The following is a 20,499-nucleotide window of genomic DNA, read 5'->3' as shown; positions in this document are numbered from 1 at the left end:
GAAGGAGGCAAATATAAAATCCACCATTTAAAGCTAGTCTTGATCTTTGGAGGCCTGCTTTATGGTTTTGGTCTTCAGAGTTTAGGATTGAAAGAAATGCTAGCCATGGCAACATTACCTTACCCTGGGATTATGTATGTTCTGGATACTGTGTCAAATTCTGAGCCCCAGATTGAACAAAACAAGGGAGTTTGATAGTCCATTTCCATTGCTCTGTGAAATGAAAATTGAAACACAGGTTGGACATGAAAGAAACAGAATATATTCAGTAAGCAGCTAAGGAGCATGCAGGGAATATGAAACATGGACCAGCAGGCATAACAAACCTTGATTCATTCTAGACAGTTACATTAGCTTATTCTGTTTTGGTAGTGGGCAAATGGAAACTTGACCTTCTAGGTGATGGAAGATACTCTTCATGGAAACTCAACACACATTTCACACTGTTGATTATTTTACCTAATGATTCAATTTATCCAAGTAAAGTTGTCAGTTGTGGATGTTCTAATTTTTTTTTTTTCTGAAAGATTCAACATTCAGTTGCTTCCTGGGGAATTCACAGTGAATTAATCATATTAATCGCTGGGAGGCATTTCCATTTCCTAAAAGAGTGTGTTCCTGAGGACACATACTGTTTGTAGGAGATAACTTTGTGCCGAAGGCTACAGTGTGTAATACGGAAGTTAAACTCAGTAACAGTAAGTTAGTGGCAGTGTGAAAAAGCCACACAAAGAGTCAAGGCATATCACAATCCCCAAGCAAATGAATCCTAGGGCAGTGACAATTTAATTAATGTCAGATTACCACAGACTGGGGAAGTTTTATCATGGTAAATGAAATACTCCTGACCTCCACCTGGAACTGATTTACAAAAGTGTGACTCCAGGCACACACTTAAAAGTGTTGCTAGAAGATAACTTAATACTTATTTTGTGCTTTTGCTCTCCTCTCTGAACCCTCATCATCCACCCCTCCCAGTTCTGGTAATTTCTGTAGTTAATATTCCTAATATTTCCACTGTTGACATTTAAATGACTGGTGTTTTCCAACAAGAAAATGAGATCGGCATGATTGTCATTCCTCTGTTTTTAGTATATCATACAAACATTAGATACTGAATCAAAAAATAATAATAATAAAAAAAAGAACTGACAGTCAGAATATCAGCTACTTTTCACTGAAAATGAATAATTCTTATTTAAACAAAAAATATGTTATTTTCAATTCTTATTCAATTTTGTTGCTAAACTTTTGATAGTATATAAAACAGGAGAAAAGCACAATGTTAAAGCTGTAACAGTCTGCAACTAATCAGTCAGCCATTTGTTCTTTTAAAGAAAACACTCTCATCCCAAGTTGATGGACTTGAGACCAAACTATTCAGTGAAAGTAATGTTATTGATTTATTTTGTTCTCAATTATAGTCTGGATGTAACTGTGTATGCACATGGGGTTATGCAGACCTGTTTGGGCTTCTTTTGCTGCATTTTGCATCACTGAGCTTTGCATCCATTTGTTACAAGAGGCATACCAGTCTTCAGTTTCCATGTGCAAAGGTAAAAGACAACAAAAAGATGTGCTTGTCTTCACTCAAGTTGCTGTGTGCCATGGTGACAGTGAAATTGAAAACAACTCAGCTCACTGCTCTGAAAACCTTACATCATTTCAAAACCTCCTGCAATACATTAGAGAGAAAAGCAAATTCATTCCTCTAGTTTTGTTTCTTATGGATGAAGAGACTTGACAATGTGCAGAGAAGCATCTGAGGGATATTATGGCTCAGTGATCACAAAGCGGCCTGATTCAGCAGCCATTTTGGTCATTTATGCTGCAGTTCTTGTTTATACCACAGGAACACTGTTTCTACAGGCATCAGGGCAGCAGGACTCACTGACAGGAGACAGTTTCACTGCTGCCACTGAGGGAGCACTCTCTTCACTGGAGAGACAGAATCCATTGTTGCTTGTTCTGCCTGATTAGTCAAATCATGCCTTCATCTTCCTGAAGTTAAATATTTATTGAGAATCTAAGTATGATCCAATTTTTGATCCTTTACAAACAGCTTATTAAGGAAGGAGCTGTTCTTTTGTTCTCTGTGGAAGGAAGGAAGAGCCATACTACCACAATGGTTAGATCCTTCATGACAACTCAGCACTGCATGATGCAAAGCAGGATGGACCCTGTTGCTCTCCTCTGCTAACGCAGTGCTTAGTCCTCCAAGTGATTTAACCTACGTTAGTGCTGATGACTCAGATATCTAAAGACATTTTAAAGGCTGAGGGTGTCTTGTCTGACCTTCAAAAGCCACTCCAAAAATGTAGGGCTGCTGTAAGCTCTACAGCATGTCTACCAATCTCCACTGAATGTTTTGAATACCAAGAGGTGTCAGAAGCAACACTAGGCAGCTATTTCAAGGCACCAGGATTACTCCCCAGGCAGTCAAACAAAAGCCTGGGTTAATGAGAGCAGAGACTTTCAGACACTTCCCCCTTCCTTCACTGTCAGTTTGGGATGTGAATTTACTGAAGCAGTTTGTACCAGGTGTCCTCCAGGCTGTGAAGATCTCCACAACTAGTTGAGCGTGCTTTTGCAGAAGTTCAATTTATCAAAGTGGTACAAAGCTGCTTTAAGTGTACTGCTTAATTTAATGTAAAATCAGGAAAGTCTTCATGCTAAGTGTTTTGCATATAACTTTTGAAGCACAAAGGAATAATTTACTAATAATAACTAACTAATTTACTAAACTAATAGCTAACTAATTTACTAATAGTAACTAACTGACTTAGCACAGGAATCACTGGTGTGATTTGGTTTTGCTTGTTGATTTTTTTTTTCTTTTTTCTTTTTCTTTTTTTAAAAAATTTATGAAGCAGTATGATATCCTCTCTGGAGTAATTCATATTATGAAGATGGTAGATGTATACAACTCCATAAATAACATTATCTGATTAATGTTTATAAGTCTCTTAAGTGTGGGAGTCAAAGGGACATGGCCAACCTCATTTCAGCAGTCTGTGAGGACAGGTCAAGGAGGAATGACTATAAACTGGAGCACAGGAAGTTCTTTACCAATATTGCAAAGAGCTTCACAGTGAGGGTGATGGAGCACTGGAACAGGCTGCCCAGGGAGGTTGTGGATTCTCCTTCTATGGAGATATTCAAGATCCACCTGGATGCCTACTTGAGCAGCCTGCAGAAAGTTGCTGGACTTGATGATCTCTAGAGGTCCCTTCCAGCCCCTACAATTCTGTGATGCTGTGACTATCTTGTCATTTCCCATGTCTGAATCTCTAAAGGTACAGGTTAGTAAAATTATCCTAAGTGGTACTTCAGAATCACAGAATCACAGAATCACCCGGGTTGGAAGGGACCCCAAGGATCATGTAGTTCCAACCCCCCTGCCTAGCAGGGCCACCAAACATACACATTCAGATCAGGTTGCCCAGGACCCCGTCCAACCTGGCCTTAAACACGTCCAAGGACGGGGCATCCACAACCTCCCTGGGCAGCCCGTTCCAGGGCCTAACCACTCTCCTAGTAAAGAACTTCCCCCTAACATCCAACCTAAATCTTCCCTCCTTCAACTTGGATCCATTTCCCCTAGTCCTGCTGTTATCAGCCCTTTTGAAGAGTTTACTCCCCTCCTGGGTGTAGGTTCCCTTCAGGTATTGATAGGCTGCAATGAGGTCACCCTGCAGCCTTCTCTTCTCCAGGCTGAACAAGCCCAACTCCCTCAGCCTGTCCTCATAGGGGAGGTGCTCCAGCCCCCTGATCATCTTAGTCGCCCTCCTCTGGACCCTTTCCAAAATCTCAATGTCTTTCTGTCCTTCAGAACTGCTTTCATTTCCCTACAATACAGCAAAACCCCTGACTAGGTGTAACAATTAGAATGGTTGTTCTCCCTTCAGCCGTGTGTTTCTCAGACTGTATTTAGAAAGCACTCCTATGGAGAAAAGATTAGATAGCATTATAATTATTGCAGTGCTTTCACAATGCTGAAGTCTCTGTGGTACTTGAAGTAAAAGTCTGAAACTGTTAATGCTCAAACCACCTCTGTATATAAAATATTATATACAGTCGGTGATACAAATTGACACTTTTTGTTTGTTTTTAGTTTTCCTAAAGCAATTGGAACAACAGGAATAAACGACGCTTATCTAAAGCAAATGACTTAAGTTCTGGTGCTTTGATTGTTCTTAAGTAGCAGACAGATAAAATGCTCTATTGTTCTCGCTTAGTTAATGGCAATACCACAGAGGCTGCTAGGCAAATTCATCCTCAGCCCCAGCTTCAGTAACTGGTAGACCACGGCCACTGCAAAGGGGAGTGGTATTCTGCTACTGAACCAGTTATCCTGGGAGCACGCCCTGAGTAAACTGCTCTGCTTTCCTGGATATTTTTGGGGGGGAAGAAGAAGTCAAAACATTCCAAGATCATCTGCCAAAATAACTGTTTAGTTCCTTTTTCACTGGAAACTTGCTAGATGGACATGGTGGTTGGGCTTAGAGAAGTGGAAACATGCCACTCTCGTGACATAAGGGAATGGAGAGTATGTGCTAAACTTTGCCAAGAAGCCTGGTCAAAGCCTTTGTAGGGAGCTGGCAGGACAGCACTGCAATCAGCCAGTGGAACCTGGGGAGCCTGTTCCATGAAGGGGTGCACAATGCCTGATCCCTATCAGGATGCTTCTAACTACTGTTCTGCTTGGTCAGTGTACCATTTGTGTTTCTGAGACCATCTCACCACACATTTAGCTGTGAACAGGAAATGTCAGTAAGGTTCTCTACACTTTGTTCTTTGATGGTGCCAGAACTTAGGAGGCTCTTGGTGGGGCATTTTACTATGTAGTTCTTGGTGCAGGGCAGACATGATTGCACACAGTATGAGGGCTAATATGCAGATGTCCTGCAGGCCTTGCACAAAGTACTTGCACAAAGTGGAGTCATGAACCCACTGTACAAAGGGGCATAAGTCATTACTTCAATTCTTCTACAAGTAACACTAAATACAATTATTCTTTCCTTCTAGTACTGAGTTTCCTGTAAAATTTCAGGTATGTGCTTTATATTAGAATCAGTACTTCTTGTTGGTAAGTCCATGGGAGATGTCTGTCACTCTCATCCTCTCTTTTTGATCCTAGATACCTGGGGAGCCTCACAAGTGTGGCTAATGAACGACACATGCAGTGGTTGTGGGACTTCAGTGGGAGGAAGCCCTTTTGGATAGGCAAGTACATCAGCTGACAATAAAGTCTGTTTCCTCAGAACCTTACAGTTCCTCTGCACTTTGGAAAGAAGAAACTGCAATAAAGGTTTAAGCCCAGGTTTCAAATGTAGCGTCATATTTCTGTGTCTTCTGGTATTTCAGATCAACTAAAAACCAAAATCCATCAATTACCTGGTTGTTTTATTTTTATTTTTTTATCAGAAGAAAAGTTTATTGAAGTTCACTATTGCTGAAGTGCTTTTTGCCTTGAAACCTTTTCCATTTTAAAGCTAGTTAGAAAATCAAAGGTACCAACTTCAAAAACTGCAGTCAATTGGAATCATGTTTAATGGTATAATGATTCTATTAATCTGATGGAAATAAACTCCTCTGATGAGAATAAAGACTATAAACCCATTGTGTCAAATTTCTGATGGTAATCTCTTGTAGCTAAGAACACAGTTCATAGTTGAAAATATGCCACCCGTTTTGGTCTTAAGAACTCAGAAGCTAAGTGAAAATGCATGTTTTAAGATGTGTTAACTAATATGCTTTCAAAAAGGTAAATAAAATTTACAAAGATCTGTAAGGATTTTATTTTCACGTGGAATCTAGATGAAGTCTGAAGCTATAAGATATTTTGCTTGGCTTCTTCAGTGTCAAAAGAGAAATTTGCGAGATGATAATCATGCAAGATATCAAGGAAAGAAAGGAAGTATTTTAGATTCAGCCAACAATGAGGAAAAGGATATTTTCTTGTATTCAGATGAATCTAGTTGCCATACAAATATTCAAGTGTATTTTACTTGTATTCCTCCAGATGTTATTTTTTCTTGCAGCATAATACTGTATGCCATTTAAACAGAAGGACAAAAAAACTTGCTTCTGTTAGCATATGGCTGCAGTGATGATGAGTGCCACTAATTTGTCCTTACTGATTTCACACAGGCCTGAATGACCAAGTCAATCCTGGACACTGGGAGTGGAATGGAGGAGAACCTGTTACCTACATAAACTGGAGAAGAGGCTCCAGTCACTTTCCAAAGAGAGGCAACAACTGTGTAGTGGTGCAGAAAAGAGGAAAATGGCAAGCAACTGACTGCAGGAAGGCCAGACGGAACAGCTACATATGTTCAAGAAAGCCGTAAAAAATTGGGATCCCTGTGAAAGCATGTGGACTTTCCTTTTGTTTCTGTCTATCTGCAGACAAGTGATATGCAGATAGAAAACTATCTTAATTATCACCAAAGATTATTTTACATGCTGCCAGAGATCCAGATGCTTTGGTCTCTTACCAAGAAATAGAGGTCAGTTGTAAACAGCAAGTTTACTTTACTTTACTGGTCAAGGCTTTGATCTCTTTCCAAATACATCTATCTGTCACTTGATTCATTCACGTTTTCACACTAAAGAACTAGGCCTGACAGCCTACATAAAATTTCTGTGTAAACATACTTACTAAAAAAAAAAAGAAAAGTCATCATCATCATCAGTCAGTTTGTTTCAGTCTTAAAGACTGAATGTGGATTGGCTTTAATTTAAATAGTTTAATTAAATTGCAATGAAAACTGCAGTTTTGTCCTGCAGTCACAGAGAAAGAAAGACAACTTGGGACCAACACGAGAGCAGACTCTGCTGAGTGGCTATAAACAAGTTCTCTTGGGTGAGGATGGGAGAGACACTATCAGAACAATGGTGCTTATTCTGTGGATGCCCTACTACAGTGTTTTACAAAAAGAGTAACCGCTGAAGGGTTTACTGATAGCATACCATACAAGCAAAGCTTTTTTGTTACTTTTTTGGCCTTCCAAGAACAGTTTCAGATCCAAATTAATCTTCTCACACGCAGTTGCATGTTGTTTGACATTCTGACTAAAATCATGCAATGCTTTTTAGAGTTCTAGGATGGTGGTATCATTTGTGCAATGTAATTAAATAATGTGGGCTCTCTAGATCTAATGCTATCTCAAAGGATAATTCACATGCACACAAAATTAATACGGAAGCTTAATCCCAGAATAATATCATGGGATATTCAGTGATACATGAACATCAATAGGATTAGTATGTGTGTACACAGTGTAACTGTGATAGGCACATTATATTAAAGCAGCTATGGATTTTCAAAAGTATTAATCTAAGTCCTTATTAGGGATTTGAGGTTTTTAAAAATAATAATAAAAAATCCAGATTTATTTCTGAGAAAGGCTTAAAAATCAGCATTTAACAGGAAAAAAAAAAAAAAGCCAACCAGCTGCCTGTAACTTCCCATTTGGTAACACTTCGACCTGTCAAAAGACTTGTTTTAGGACCTTCTTACTGCCAGCCTCAGAGTTAAAACAGAAACAAGTCCTAAACTTCCTAAAAAAACAATAAACAAACCAACTTCTCCCGAACATTCTCTCTGCCCAGAAGGAGAGAGTGACAGGTGGTGTGGTACAGCATATGGAGAATTTGCCCTGTTCTATATGAAATCTCGGCCTTCCTGTCTGCCTGCCTGCTGCCAGCAATGGATTCTGTCCATGCCCTCTGTAAGTTCATCGATTTGTCCAGCCTCTGAACCAATTGCATTTCTGCACCATTTCCAACTCTTTCTAAGGTTCCACAAAGTCTGGTGTGGGAACAGATGCAGCAGAATCACCTCTCTAAGCTGAAGGATACCATTCAGGGTTGTATTTATCCCTCCTTCTTGTCTATGGTATGTTAGAATAGGCATGTCAGTAGCTGGACAACCCTTCTATTTAGTGAGGACCTTTGTGAAGTTGCTATGGTAAATAAGCACAAGTGCATCACAAGTTTAGATGTAAAACACTGTGGACAGAATCCTATCACCCTTAATGCTAATATCAACAGATACAAGCTAACATATTTCCAGGACTTTGTTGTTGTTGTTGTTGTTATCTTTTTGCCAAGCTTCTAGACGCTTCTGCCAGTAAGAGTCCAGTAAAGCACATGTGGGATCTCTGATTGCGTTCTGGAATCACAATTAGAAAAACTACTAAGAGAGCGTGTTAAGATAACCAGAAACTTTTATTTCTTTGGGATTTCCTGCTGTGTTTATTGGTGCTATCTTTGTGAAAATTATAAGCATTGTTTAAATACCTCTCCTAATTATTTAATGAATGACCATAACAGAGAGGGAATTTTGGCCACAGAGTTCTTGTTACTTGACCAATAAGTAATAAATGGCTAATGCCTAGACTGAGAAATCAAAGATCTCAGGTTTTTGAAGAGGGGATAGTTCTTCTATATTATACCTTTCTTAAAGTACACTCAAGTGTTTGAAGAATATGAAACCTTCACTATGAAACAGATTGTTACTTCTGCAAAATGTATGTGTTTACTTTTTTCATTAAATCTACAACAATGTATTCATTAATAAAGCTAAAACTTTCATATGATACCACAAGGACATTTCTAACCTGAAATGCTGCAGAATTATTTTTCAGTACAACAAACTCTTCTGAGCATGCACTCATAAATTTTAATTTTAAAATCTTTAAAAATGAAATGTTTTTTGAGCAATTTTTGTATCTTTTATTAGAATGCCTGAGTTTGAAGAAAACAACAAACTCAGAACAGGGAAAGCACGAATAAGTCACTTTTTTTTTTTCCTGTTGCATTAGGAAGGTGATGTCTCTATGAGAAAGAGAATAAAATCCTAAAAAGTTACTGGGAACATTTTTAGTCTTCAATACTGTTCAAATTGGACTTTGAGTAAACTCAGGGGGGAAGGGAGCATTCAGGGGATCAACATAAGCAGGGTAATTTTGAGAGGGTGCAAGTCATGTAAATTCTGGTGTTCACCTATGGATGTTCTGGATAAACATGAGAACTACTTCATCGGAACTATCCATATGTCTTTCAAAAGCAACAGAATTCAGAATTAAGAGGCAACAGCTTAGTCTTTAGGCCGGCTTTTTACAAAGGGAATGATGATGTAATGTGAGCTTCTTATTTGTCTGCTTCTTTTAACCACCTCCTCTCTCTGTTAAACATCTTATCTATTGACCGACTTCAAACAAGTTTGACAGAGAAGACAACTCAAAGATGACAGCTGTGTAAAACATTTCTAGGCAACTGGCCCCTGAAGCATTTTCCAAATCAATGTTTTCTGATCTGAATTCTTGTGCATTTACACTACTGAGATCTTGCAGTCAGTGGAGACCTTCTGAAGTAATCCTGCAACTGGAGTAAAGACCTTTCTTTGTCCCCCACATTCAACCAAACACAGGGAGACCAAGATTCATTAACTTAGGAACAAGCTGTTTTGAGTGTGTTATTACTAACTTCATAGAGATAAAGCTTTAGTTTGGAAAAAAATCTGTGAAGCTTTTCAGATCTCTTTTGTGCCACTTAAACCTAATGAATGCATTCAAGTCTCCACCCATTCTAAAATTATAAAAATAGATTAACTAAGTATTGTGATTCTGCCTTATTTACATCACAAGATTGGTGCTATCCTAATGACTGTATTCAGAATGCTATATATATTGTTATGGGCCTGATTTTGTAATGTTAATACAAACAGAAACATATTATTTTGGTGAAAATACATTTCAGCTTACTTCCTTGGGCAGAGGGTTGCTTTCTTCTTTCTTTAGCTAATGATAAAAAAAAACATAGAGTTGAACATAGAAGAAATGAGCTTGCACAATATACCTATTTACTTTGTGATATTTCTGAATTCTGTCTCTTCTTTTGTATGAATGTTTTCCTGAATTAGTCTGTCAGGCACATTTGTATCATGAACAAACTATATTTACTCTATCTCTACTGCTTAACTACTATTTGTTTATTTTTGTAGAGCTGAGAAGTCAACAGAAGTCTAGAAAAATGATCTCTAAATAACTGGATCTAAACAGAATAAACAAAGGCTACTATTATCATGCATATGGACAAAAATTTCAGAAAAGTCTTCATACATTTTTACACTAATGAAATAAAGCATACATGCATCTTTTTTGTTGGCTTATGCTAAAAACATTTTTTTTGCGTGTTGTCAAAGTGAATCACCATAGCTCTTACAAGTTATTCTTGGAAATCCAAGAAGGAAGGCATATTTTCCTGAAGAATGAATTTTCCCCTCTCCCTTTGGCTCATAGTCATATGGCACGACAAGCTAAGGCAATCAAGCACCTGTCAAATATGGCCCCTCAACCTGAGTTTAGAATTTGGTATGCTGTCAATTACTTGGTAGGCATGTACCGGTATGATTCAGGAAGTGCTTCAGAAGTGGGTACCTGCCCCAAATCTTCCAGGTTAAGAATTAGAACTGTCCATTTCTGCTGGAGCAATGAGTCAGCACATAAAAAAACAAATTTAACCCAGCTCTGCTGGAGACAAACAACATTTTGCATCTAAATTGTAGCGACGGTTTTAAACTTGGATTCTAGCTCTGTTTGTGTAGCATGGAAAATGGAAAATGTGAATGGAAAGGTATAAAATCAGGGAAGAAAGAAATAGCATAACGGAGGACTTTGAATAGTGAAAAGGTGAAGTTCATAATGTATAGTACCCAGGTTGAACGTACAAAATTAAACAGATTTATTGTCTGTTCTTTCATATTTTATCTCATAAAAGCCTTTTGGTTTCGTAATTGTAACTTCCCCGCGAGGCCTGTATGTGATCTGTTTCCCTGAAATTCAGTAAAACAAAGACCACAGATGGCTTTCTTTGATAAGTGCAATAATTGGAGAGTAAACCGCATAGTGCTAATTCATTAGTTCTGAGGTCTTCGTATGGGCTCTGTAAAAGATATATCTGGATACAAGTTTGTCTGCATAGAATGTGTTTCTAAAATGATAGGATACTGAACTATAAAATATAAAATCCATTTTAATGATTTAATCATCAATCACGCTATGATGAGATTATTTAGCTCAACAGAAGGCAAGTAATTCAAACCCTGCCTAAGAATTATTTTTAGGCATCAACTGGCAGTGCAACTAATTACTCAGTTTATGTCCATAATGACTGAATAAACTCCAGCTCTGAAACAAATGAATAATGCCACTTTGCATTTGCATGGCACTTATCATCTATAGGCCTGACAGTGTTTTAAAAAATGGGCAAACATTCATGGTGACTATTTCTAGTGAAAGCAGAATGTCCTGAATGAAATGTGACTACGAAGACAAATCAAAGCCTGCTTGAAAGACACTGCTCCATTTAGCCACAAGTTTCAGCAACCAAAACACAGTGAAAACATGTGCCTATGCTTACATGAAAGGGTAATCAGGCAGGAAAACAAGTTTTTATAAAGGATACTTTATGCAAAAAGGGTTGCTTTTCATAGAAATCTGAGATTAGCAGTATGTGGATATAATGATAATGTGCCCAGTTCAGATTGTTGTCAGTTATTATTCTATGCAGTTGATATCATCACAAACAGACATATAAATACTCGCTATTTTTAACTTCAGAGTGATTGTCCTAACTCGCTTTCTGAGCTGGAATGCCCTCCCATAGTGCAAGCAGACTCATGCAGGAATGGAGATGCTGAGGACAGATCCTACTACCTGCATGGGTGTGCACACAGCTGACTCCAAAGCAGCTTTAGTCTTTGTGCAGATATAGAACAAACTGCACCCTGATGTATTAGGACCCATTTTGTCCCAAATTTGTCCTTTGAAAAATATCTACAGCTTGGTACGGAGTACTGGCCCTAGTGGAACTAGAGCTGGCACACAGCTTTTGGCTCCAAGAAGATCATTAGGTAAAGAAGAAAACTAAAGAGCTGGCTTAACCTAGAGGAGATCAGAGCTCTATTTTCTGATTATTGGTTGCAGAGTGATTTGTTGGCATTATTTTTCTTGAGCCATCTTTCTTGTTATACGATGCAGGATATAGGATAGAACAGCACAGCAGAAGCAACATCTAAACATATACTCCTAATCCAGAAGTGTGCCCTTTTGGGTGAGAAGGTCAACCAAGAATTCTTGGGTGTGTTAAAATAAGCACGACTAGCAGGTCAAGGGAGGTGATCCCCCCATTCTATTCTGCACTGGTGAGGCCACATCTGGAGTACTGTGCCCAGTTCTGGGCTCCTCAGTTCAAGAAACACAGGTAACTTGTAAAGAGAGTCCAGTAGAAGGCCACAAAGATGAGTAGGAGCCTGGAGCATGTTCTGTACGAGGAAAGGCTGAGAGGCCTGGGCTGTTCAGCCTGCAGAAGACTGAGAGGCAATCTTATCAATGCTTATAAACATCTAGTGGGCAGGAATCAAGTGAATGGGGCCAGGTCTTTTTTGATGGTGCCCAGCAACACAACAAGTGGTAAGGGGTACAAACTGGAACACAGTAAGTTCCATAAAAACATGACAAAAATCCTCTTCACCTTGAGGGTGGCAGAGCACTGGAACAGGTCGCCCAGAGGTTGTAGTGTCTCCTCTTGAGATACTCAAAATCCAACCGGATGCTTTCCTGTGTGACCTACTGCAGGGAACCTGCTTTAACAGTGGGTTGGACTCAATGATCTCCACAAGTCCCTTCAAGCCCCTATGATTCTGTGGTTCTATGATTCTGTGATATGCATCTTACTAAGTTATTATGCATTCCTTGTTAACGTTTGCACTGCACCAGTAATCCACACCATTTAACTTCAGATACACCTGTCTGGAACACTCATTCCAGTATCATCATTTTAATTTTTATCCAATTGTTGGCAGTAAAATCCTTATATTATTTGCACCATATTTGTTGCTTGCAACCTGGTTTATTCTTTGCAAAGAGCTAGGAAGAACCATCCATATGCTACAGTAATAAAATCATTTCACTCATATTCATGCCACAAAGAGAAGCTTCTGGCAGAAACTCTATGCCATGCCTCAACCACATAATAAAACACACCTTATATGTATGCCTTTTCTTCCAGGTAGATCAGGTTAAAATTTCACCAAGAACTGAGAAGTCTGCTCTCTTTTACCTTGAAGTTGATGGGATTGTTTTTCAGAAAGTTTTGAAAAGGAGTTTTAAATTGGGCCCTTTGGGCACTTTGTGATCATATCTGTAAACATATGTTTATATGCTTAGTGAAGTTTTGCGTATATAGATAAAATTTAGTACAGGCATTACAGGGTCAAGATCACAGGTGGACTTTTCAAATAGAGAGCTGGTACACCACTTGATCAGATTTGGTAAAAAGACACTTCTGGCAAAGGAAGTGAAAAACAGCTTAAGAGTAAACAGAAATAACTGCTTTTTCATATTGCTATAATCCAGAAGCAATAATATTTAAACTGTTTTACTGAGTTTTCTACTTCTAAATTATGAAGCAAAGAGCTAAAAACTGATATGTATTGTTTTAAACAATAAAATCCATGAGAGACATTAACATTAAAGACATTAACAGACATGTCAACCCCTTCTGTGTCAGTATAATACAATACACAAGTTCCAGTATCGTCTCTGTCTTGTAATGTTCTAGCAACTACAATACTATAAGAAAAAAAAGACAAAGTGTCCAAAGATAATGTAAACCCTGCTCGTGGCAAGGGATTTGGTCCTTTCCAAACCAAGCCATTCTACGATTCTGTGATTCCTTGAATAATACTGGACTACTACCAACCTGTACCAAATATGAGGAATTTTAGACCCAAACGTCATTTATATCAGCTAGACCTGTTGGGCAATGAAAATAGGATGTGAGGATTCAAACTGCAATTTTAGGCTACTTAATTAACTATCTACAATCATTTGTACAGTTCATTGTTCTTCCTGACTCACTGCTTTTACTCTCTTATACCGTACATGCTTATATAGATATGATGCAAGGACATTTTGGAGGCATGCTTCACAGGTAGTCTTGCTGCAGTGCCAAAATTTCCTACAATTTCACTTTTAACAGCTGTGTAAGAATCTTGCATCCCAGGGCACACCTGAGATTTCAGGAGGGCACCAAACCCAAGGCAGAATTAAATTTCCCTGGGCAGAAGCTACAGGGCAATAACATATGTGGCTGACAGCCAGTACGATCATTCCACTGAGTTCAAAGCACAAATAGGCTCACACTCATATTATTTCATAAATCTGGTACAGACTAGCTCAGTTTTCAAATTAATGAATGAATTAGCTACAAACTTAAAAGAGCCTACTGAAATTGACTTTCCATTAGAAAATGGAATCTGTAGAGAATAGAGTACTGAAAGTGCAAGCTATCTGAATTTTTTTAGTGTTTTTGGATTGAGAACAATGTTTGAGAAGTTTATGGAAAGTATCTTTTTCCCAGCACTTCCCTTAGCATGCTGTACTAACATATCTCCTTTTTCACACAAGATGTTAAGCATAAGTTATAAAAACGTGGCCTTCAGTTTAGGTTTGATAGTTGTTATATACGTGAGACATGCAAGTCTAGAATAATAAAATAATTCCTAAAGTATTTCACTTAAATCCTCATTTTGTTTGCCAACTTTACTGTATGCCTTCAATGAGGTGACTGAACAGGGAGTAGAAGTGTTATTTTTGAGAATCTAGAGTGCTGCTTCTAAAACAGGAACTTATTCTGATTTGGTGGTATTTCTGCACTCCACTATCTGCCAAACTCCTGCAGAAGAGGTCAATCTAGGGTTAGTGCTCTCTGCCGGGTTCCTCTGGGTGAGCAAGCACAAATCTGCCAGTTTGCAGCAGTGCTGATGCAGGCCTTGAATCATATTCCAAATCCTAAAGAACAAAATTAGAAGCAGCTTTTGAAAACACAAGCTGATTGACATCTCTACATCTAGCTTCATATTTTAGAAAGCATTAGTCAGTTTGCCTTTTCCTGTAGCGATGAAATAATCCTCCCTGTTTTGACAGTCTCTAGCTTTGTGGAATGGAAAGTCAAAATAAACAATGCAGACCACACTGAACATGCTAATACACAACCTCAAATGCTTCTGTAATTCCTAGGCCTCAGCCAGACGGCTTATCCAAACATTTCCTCCTGTTGATTCTCTCTGTCTCCCACGCCATCCTGGGCTACTAGATTTTAGATAGGAACTTCTAATACACATTATACAGATTGAAAACAATTTCATTAGCACAAACTCCACTATCGTAATTGTAATCTTCAGTAAATTAATGCAATTAACTGCACAAGGGTCTCCTCTGAGCTGTCCCCTCCTCTCAGCACACAAACCCAAGCAGACAACAGGCTCCTGTATAAAGCTAGCACGCAGTGCTCTCTGCCACCTTAGCAGGTCTATAGCATTAACAGGATCATGTCACTGCTTCACCTTCAGCTGCTAGTGCTCCTGTGTCTTGGAGCCACAGAGCCACAGTCAGATTCACAGCAGAGGAAAAGAAGGCCACTTCAGCGCCTTTTCTATTTGGACAGAAATCTACTTGAAAGCCAGAGTTTTCATGAGTTGGTGGGGGAAAACCCAGTAGGTGTAAAGGAAACCCAGGAAGAGCCAAGCTTTTTTATAGCATTTCCACAGACAGCGGGAGACAGTCAAAAGCAAGGGGAGAAAAAAATGTCCAGATTCATCCTTCCTAATGCAGAACTCTATGCACACCAAGATCTGAGAAACTGGGCAGCACCCAGAGAGATCTCTCCTGTGGAAAACTTCTCTCCATCCTACTACTCCAGTAAGAGGGAGGTTGAACCTCCCTATAGGAAAGATGCCAAAAAATTCTGGGACCATTTCATGTTAAAGAAGAATTCAGCTTCTGAAGAGGTTGTTCTGCCAATCAAGACCAATGAAATGCACCAAGAAACCTGCAGAACCCTGCCTTTTTCCCAGGTAAGAACAGGTGTCTTCTCTCCTGCCTCTTATAATCAGCAATCTAAGACACGTGGGTTAGTTTGTTTGCTAAGACACAGGGCCACTTCAGAATATGCAACATTAGCCCCTGAGAAAGATTCAGTACTATCTTCGATTTATGTATCACTGCTACTATTGTGAATTTCATTCTGCTTTCTGTTTCAGCATATTGCTCATGAGAACTGTGAGAAGGTGATCATCCAGAATAATCTATGTTTTGGCAAGTGTAGTTCCTTTCATGTACCTGGTCCAGAGGATCACCTTTACACCTTTTGTTCTAAATGCCTACCCACCAAGTTTTCCATGAAGCACTTGGATCTCAACTGTACCAGTTCTGTCCCAGTGGTTAAAAAAGTCATGATTGTGGAAGAGTGTAACTGTGAGACTCAGAAGACAGAAGATCCTCTGCCTAAATCTCTACAGTCAGATTTTCTTGGAAACGTACCTGAGCACAATTAACCCATTCAAGGTAACTCTGAAATCCCAGATTATAAGGATTTGCCAAGAAAAGAAAAGAAAAAAATAATCAGTGAGACAAAACTTCCATCATACAGTTACACCATAATATTCAAGACATAGACTTTCTGTTTAAACTGCATCTCTGCTTCAACAACAACTTTATTTAAAATTTAACAAATATTTCCTTGCTCAAGATTATGTGGTTTATGGGTACAGCCTTATTTTAGCAAGATAAATCTTAAAAAGTTTTCCATCCTTCCTATACCTAACATCTTAGCACACTAAGAGACAAGAGCTGAAGAACTAATGTGGTTTATTTCTGCAAAAACCTAAAGTACTAGATAGTTTATGCTGCGTTGACTTGCTGAGAACGCCAGTGTTGTTCTATCGGTAACACAGAGAAGGCTTTAGACCCTTCACTGCAAAAACAGATTTGCTTTTATATCATGAGAGTGACTGGAGAATTTAAAATATAAATGGACAGAAGGCAGAAAGAAAGCTGTGACGAATTCCTCTGATTGTTCCCAGCTGGAGTTCACTTTCCAGTAAAATCAACATACCTGACAGCTTACACACTTAAGATAATGGTTGCAAATGGTGTTTAGCCATAAAAACTATTTACTCTCCTTTTATAAATCTGCAGTTGTTCTGCATTTATTTTTATTGAAAGTTTAACATAGTAGAAGGAGGAAAAAAAGCAGGTCTACTTCCATATTAAACACCAGAAATTAATGGATAGTTATTACTGTTATTTGAGTTCACTTTAGAAAGGCGACAAACATTTTCTGTCTGATGAATTCCAAGGTTGACAATGACAGCAAGATAAGTTTAAGTCATGTTCTCAACAGTTAAAGAAGATGCGTATCTGTGATAGAAAAACAGCAAAATAATTTTAGAAAGCTTTTTATTGGGAAAGGTCTGATTCCAGTCCTTGCCAGCACAGCACCAGAGGCTGTTAGCTGACTGCTCGCTTTCCAGTTGCTTCTCTCTGGGTTTGCCTTGCAGCCCTAACATATCAGACATGGATCACCTTTCAGAAACCAGACTTTATCCTGTGTATAATCCAGGTCCTGTAATCTGCTGGGAATATTATTCAAGTGCTATTGCCAAACTATCAGACTTTTGTTCCTGTTATGGAACTATCTGCACCTTTTTCTTTGGGTATTGGAAATAAGTATTGATACAGCTGGTCAATTCAAGGTAAATGATCCCTTTGTAAATGGACTGCACAGTGATCAGAAGTGTCATAATAACCTGTCAAAAACATATGTTCACCATAATGGCTTCATAATGCAAGGCCCATGTTTAATTTTTATAGAAAAGAGCATCTGAGTGATAACCTGGTACAGAGTCTGGACTGCTGCAATAGCTGCTTGCACACTACTTGCAGACAGTGAACTGAACAATAGTATGCAGGTATTTTTAAATATAAAGAAAACTGTTTTTAAATAATAAAAATTGCAATGTTAAAACTGAGAAAAGCTTTCTGTCTGTCCTTTTGCACTGAGGACTAACAAGTGAAACTTTTATGTCTCTGTATGTTATGGTATGATATATAATGTCATTTCAAATAACAAGCTGTTAGTGTTTTGTGATCCCTGTATCAGATGCATTATACATAGTAAATATTTATTTTAACCTATTTTAACATTTGTTCTATCTTTATTATATTGATCAATATTCTCAGGATGCCAGCTGATGAAGTGAACTAGCACCCAGATTCAAAAATGGGCTATCACTTTAGACTGAAAGGAGGATGAGTAAGCAAAGGTTATGAACAAAGAAAAAATGTTTTTCTAAAAGGCAGTATCAGCTAGAAACCACACAGCTTTAGAGAACAAAGTAGTTCTGAACAAGTAATGCAATCTTTTACAGTAGCAATTTCTCCTTACTGGGCACATCCAAATGCATAGCCAACCCCAAAAACTGGTGCTTTGTTAAAGAATGCTGTATGCAAGTGGAAAAGCTAAGAGTCCACTGTCTCACTGCGAGGTACCTTATCAAACATTCTGAGTTGTGATTACTAACATTCAATTTTAATAAAGCCTAAACACACACAAAAAAACAAAGTTCCTAATTTTTTTTTCTATCTTTATTCCTAAGTCTGTTATTTAACCCTAAGAATTAAATTTTCAGAGTTTTCTATTTCTGATGTTTTAAAGCTGCATGGATATATAGGAATCTTTGTTTGCATTTTCTTCTTCGAGAGAACCATTTGAAGGTAGGACCTATACTTCCAATAAGATCACAAGACAATTAAAATGAAAAATCCTTCAGTCTCATAATTTTGACAATGGCTTACTCCTAAACTGTGACTTTTCCACATAAAAATGGCAGAGCTGAGGTTGTATTTTGGACTGTAAAGCATTCAATCCAGTTTTTAAAGCTCTTTCTGTATGCTGATGATTATTGTAATCAAAGAAATCTATTCATGTAAGGGGTCTGCTGGACTGGATGCTTAGTGTGAATTTGCACAGCTTTAAAGTAGGTGAAAAGAGGTAATGACAGCTGTAGTAATTGCTAATTAGATTAGTGCTGTAGTTTTTTTGGATGAATGTTTAATTAACCCAGCAATGACTGGTCGCATGTAATTAGCACGGCATCCTGCAAAATCAAGAATGTGTTAATTGGTTCTCAGACTCTAAAATTTCTTATTAGGAGTAACCTGTGCCTAGAGGCTAACAGGATTTTGTTCTCTCAGCACAGCTACGAAGGCCTCTGCTAGTATAATGATGTGGGTTAGAAAGGTGAGGGTCTACGCCCTTATCAATATATGGGTTCATCCTGTAGTAAGCCTGTAAGTAAGCAGTAAGCCTGCATGACTTCTGTCTAGCTGCATCCATTCAGAAGCTCTATGCTTCATGTAATGAATGTTTTTCCCACTGCAATTGATTACGGTGGAAGTGTTTCTATTGCAAACCAACTTCACAGAGCAAGTTTATTAAACTGTTATTAAACTGTCTGAGCTTCCGCATTTTTGCTATTTATTTGAGCTACCAGACACATTCAGACATTTTCCAAACACATTCAGAGTTATGTTCTTTACCTTGGAAATAACTGAGGAAAGGCACTGTTTATTCCTACTGCCTGAGGGAAGTGTATCTTTGCTATACACTATTCTCCTGAGTAAGGATTTCATCAGACTGGCATTAATGCCTGTAATTACATCAAACACCAGAGGGTAGCTCTTAATGAATTTCACCCCACCATAATTTCCAGGAAACCATCTCAGAAGCTGCCCTCAGTACTTTACGCTTGGTACTTTGTCCACCACGCTTATGAAATATTCACAGCTAACATCATGGCTGTCAGTTAACAAGCTTTAGCATGTTTTATTGACAGGTGGTGAAATCTCATCTCCCAAACTTCCTACCTCCTTACAGCAATAGCAAGACAATGAGATTCCTTGCTCTTTGGGAGAGCCCCTTGCCAGTCTGTATAAGCGCATAATCACATTGTGTGGGGGAATTGGGCACGTGTGCTGTGAAGGAGGGTGCACGGGTGCAAGGGAAGTGGAGTAGGGTTGAGAATATCTGGGGCCCTCCATCAGCAGATCTGCATTTTGAGACTTTGCCAGTGGGAACAGCAAACATACACTGATAGTGAATTACAAATAATTTACATTTGATATTTTGCAGATATTTGCTAACTCCTTGAATATCTGGTAGGAAGCTACCATCTCCTCCTCCCTTGAAGGCTCACCCTGGCAGCTGTCAGCACTTACTTTGCTCAAATGAGAAAGAATGGGGACAAGATAAGCAAGTTTGTACTTAGCCCACTGCAAGAATATTGCCAAATTTCCCTGCTGAGAACAAAGTCATCCTGTTTACAGAGCTTCATGTTCCATGGTACCAGCAAAATGCATTTCAATTCAAATAATGAAAAATGGATCCAAATTTACAATTAATTAAAAAAAAAAGAAGGAAAAAAAAATCTGAGGCATTTTTATTTTGTTGGTTTAGGGTTTTACTATTACCAGCCTTTTACATACTTTTGAAGCTGGTTCAAACTCACATTAATAGAGAGGCATTTGACCATCCCGTCATCCTGCCTGGACTTCCAGCAGTAAACCCTGGAGAGAGGGAGAAGTT

General features: G+C 38.5%; 2 protein-coding genes across 3 annotated transcripts in view; both read left to right on the top strand.

Annotated features, from left to right (window-relative positions):
• The window catches only part of FREM1 (FRAS1 related extracellular matrix 1), a 73,088-nt gene extending 62,973 nt beyond the window's left edge, over positions 1-10,115 (top strand). For both annotated transcript variants that reach the window (XM_042877502.1, XM_042877501.1), the window contains 2 exons: positions 5,141-5,226; positions 6,154-10,115. In XM_042877502.1, coding sequence (XP_042733436.1) covers positions 5,141-5,226; positions 6,154-6,353 — 286 coding nt within the window. In that variant the 3' untranslated portion in view covers positions 6,354-10,115. The remainder of the gene's footprint in view (positions 1-5,140; positions 5,227-6,153) is intronic.
• A 5,288-nt stretch (positions 10,116-15,403) lies between these two features.
• Positions 15,404-16,408, top strand: CER1 (cerberus 1, DAN family BMP antagonist). The gene is made up of 2 exons (XM_042877306.1): positions 15,404-15,928; positions 16,115-16,408. The coding sequence occupies exons 1-2, from the start codon at positions 15,404-15,406 to the stop codon at positions 16,406-16,408; spliced, it is 819 nt and encodes a 272-aa protein (XP_042733240.1).
• The last annotated feature ends 4,091 nt before the right edge of the window (positions 16,409-20,499 follow it).

The sequence above is a fragment of the Lagopus leucura genome, unplaced genomic scaffold, assembly GCF_019238085.1.
Source record: "Lagopus leucura isolate 7727_CA_CO unplaced genomic scaffold, USGS_WTPT01 Super-Scaffold_100018, whole genome shotgun sequence".
NCBI classification, from domain to species: domain Eukaryota; kingdom Metazoa; phylum Chordata; class Aves; order Galliformes; family Phasianidae; genus Lagopus; species Lagopus leucura.
This window is presented reverse-complemented; position numbering and strand designations above follow the sequence as displayed.

Coding starts and splice junctions, on each gene's coding strand:
- CER1 (XM_042877306.1), top strand. CDS start 15,404: ATGTCACTGCTTCACCTTCAGCTGCTAGTGCTCCTGTGTCTTGGAGCC. Junction 15,929..16,114: donor GAACCCTGCCTTTTTCCCAG/GTAAGAACAGGT, acceptor TTTCTGTTTCAG/CATATTGCTCATGAGAACTG.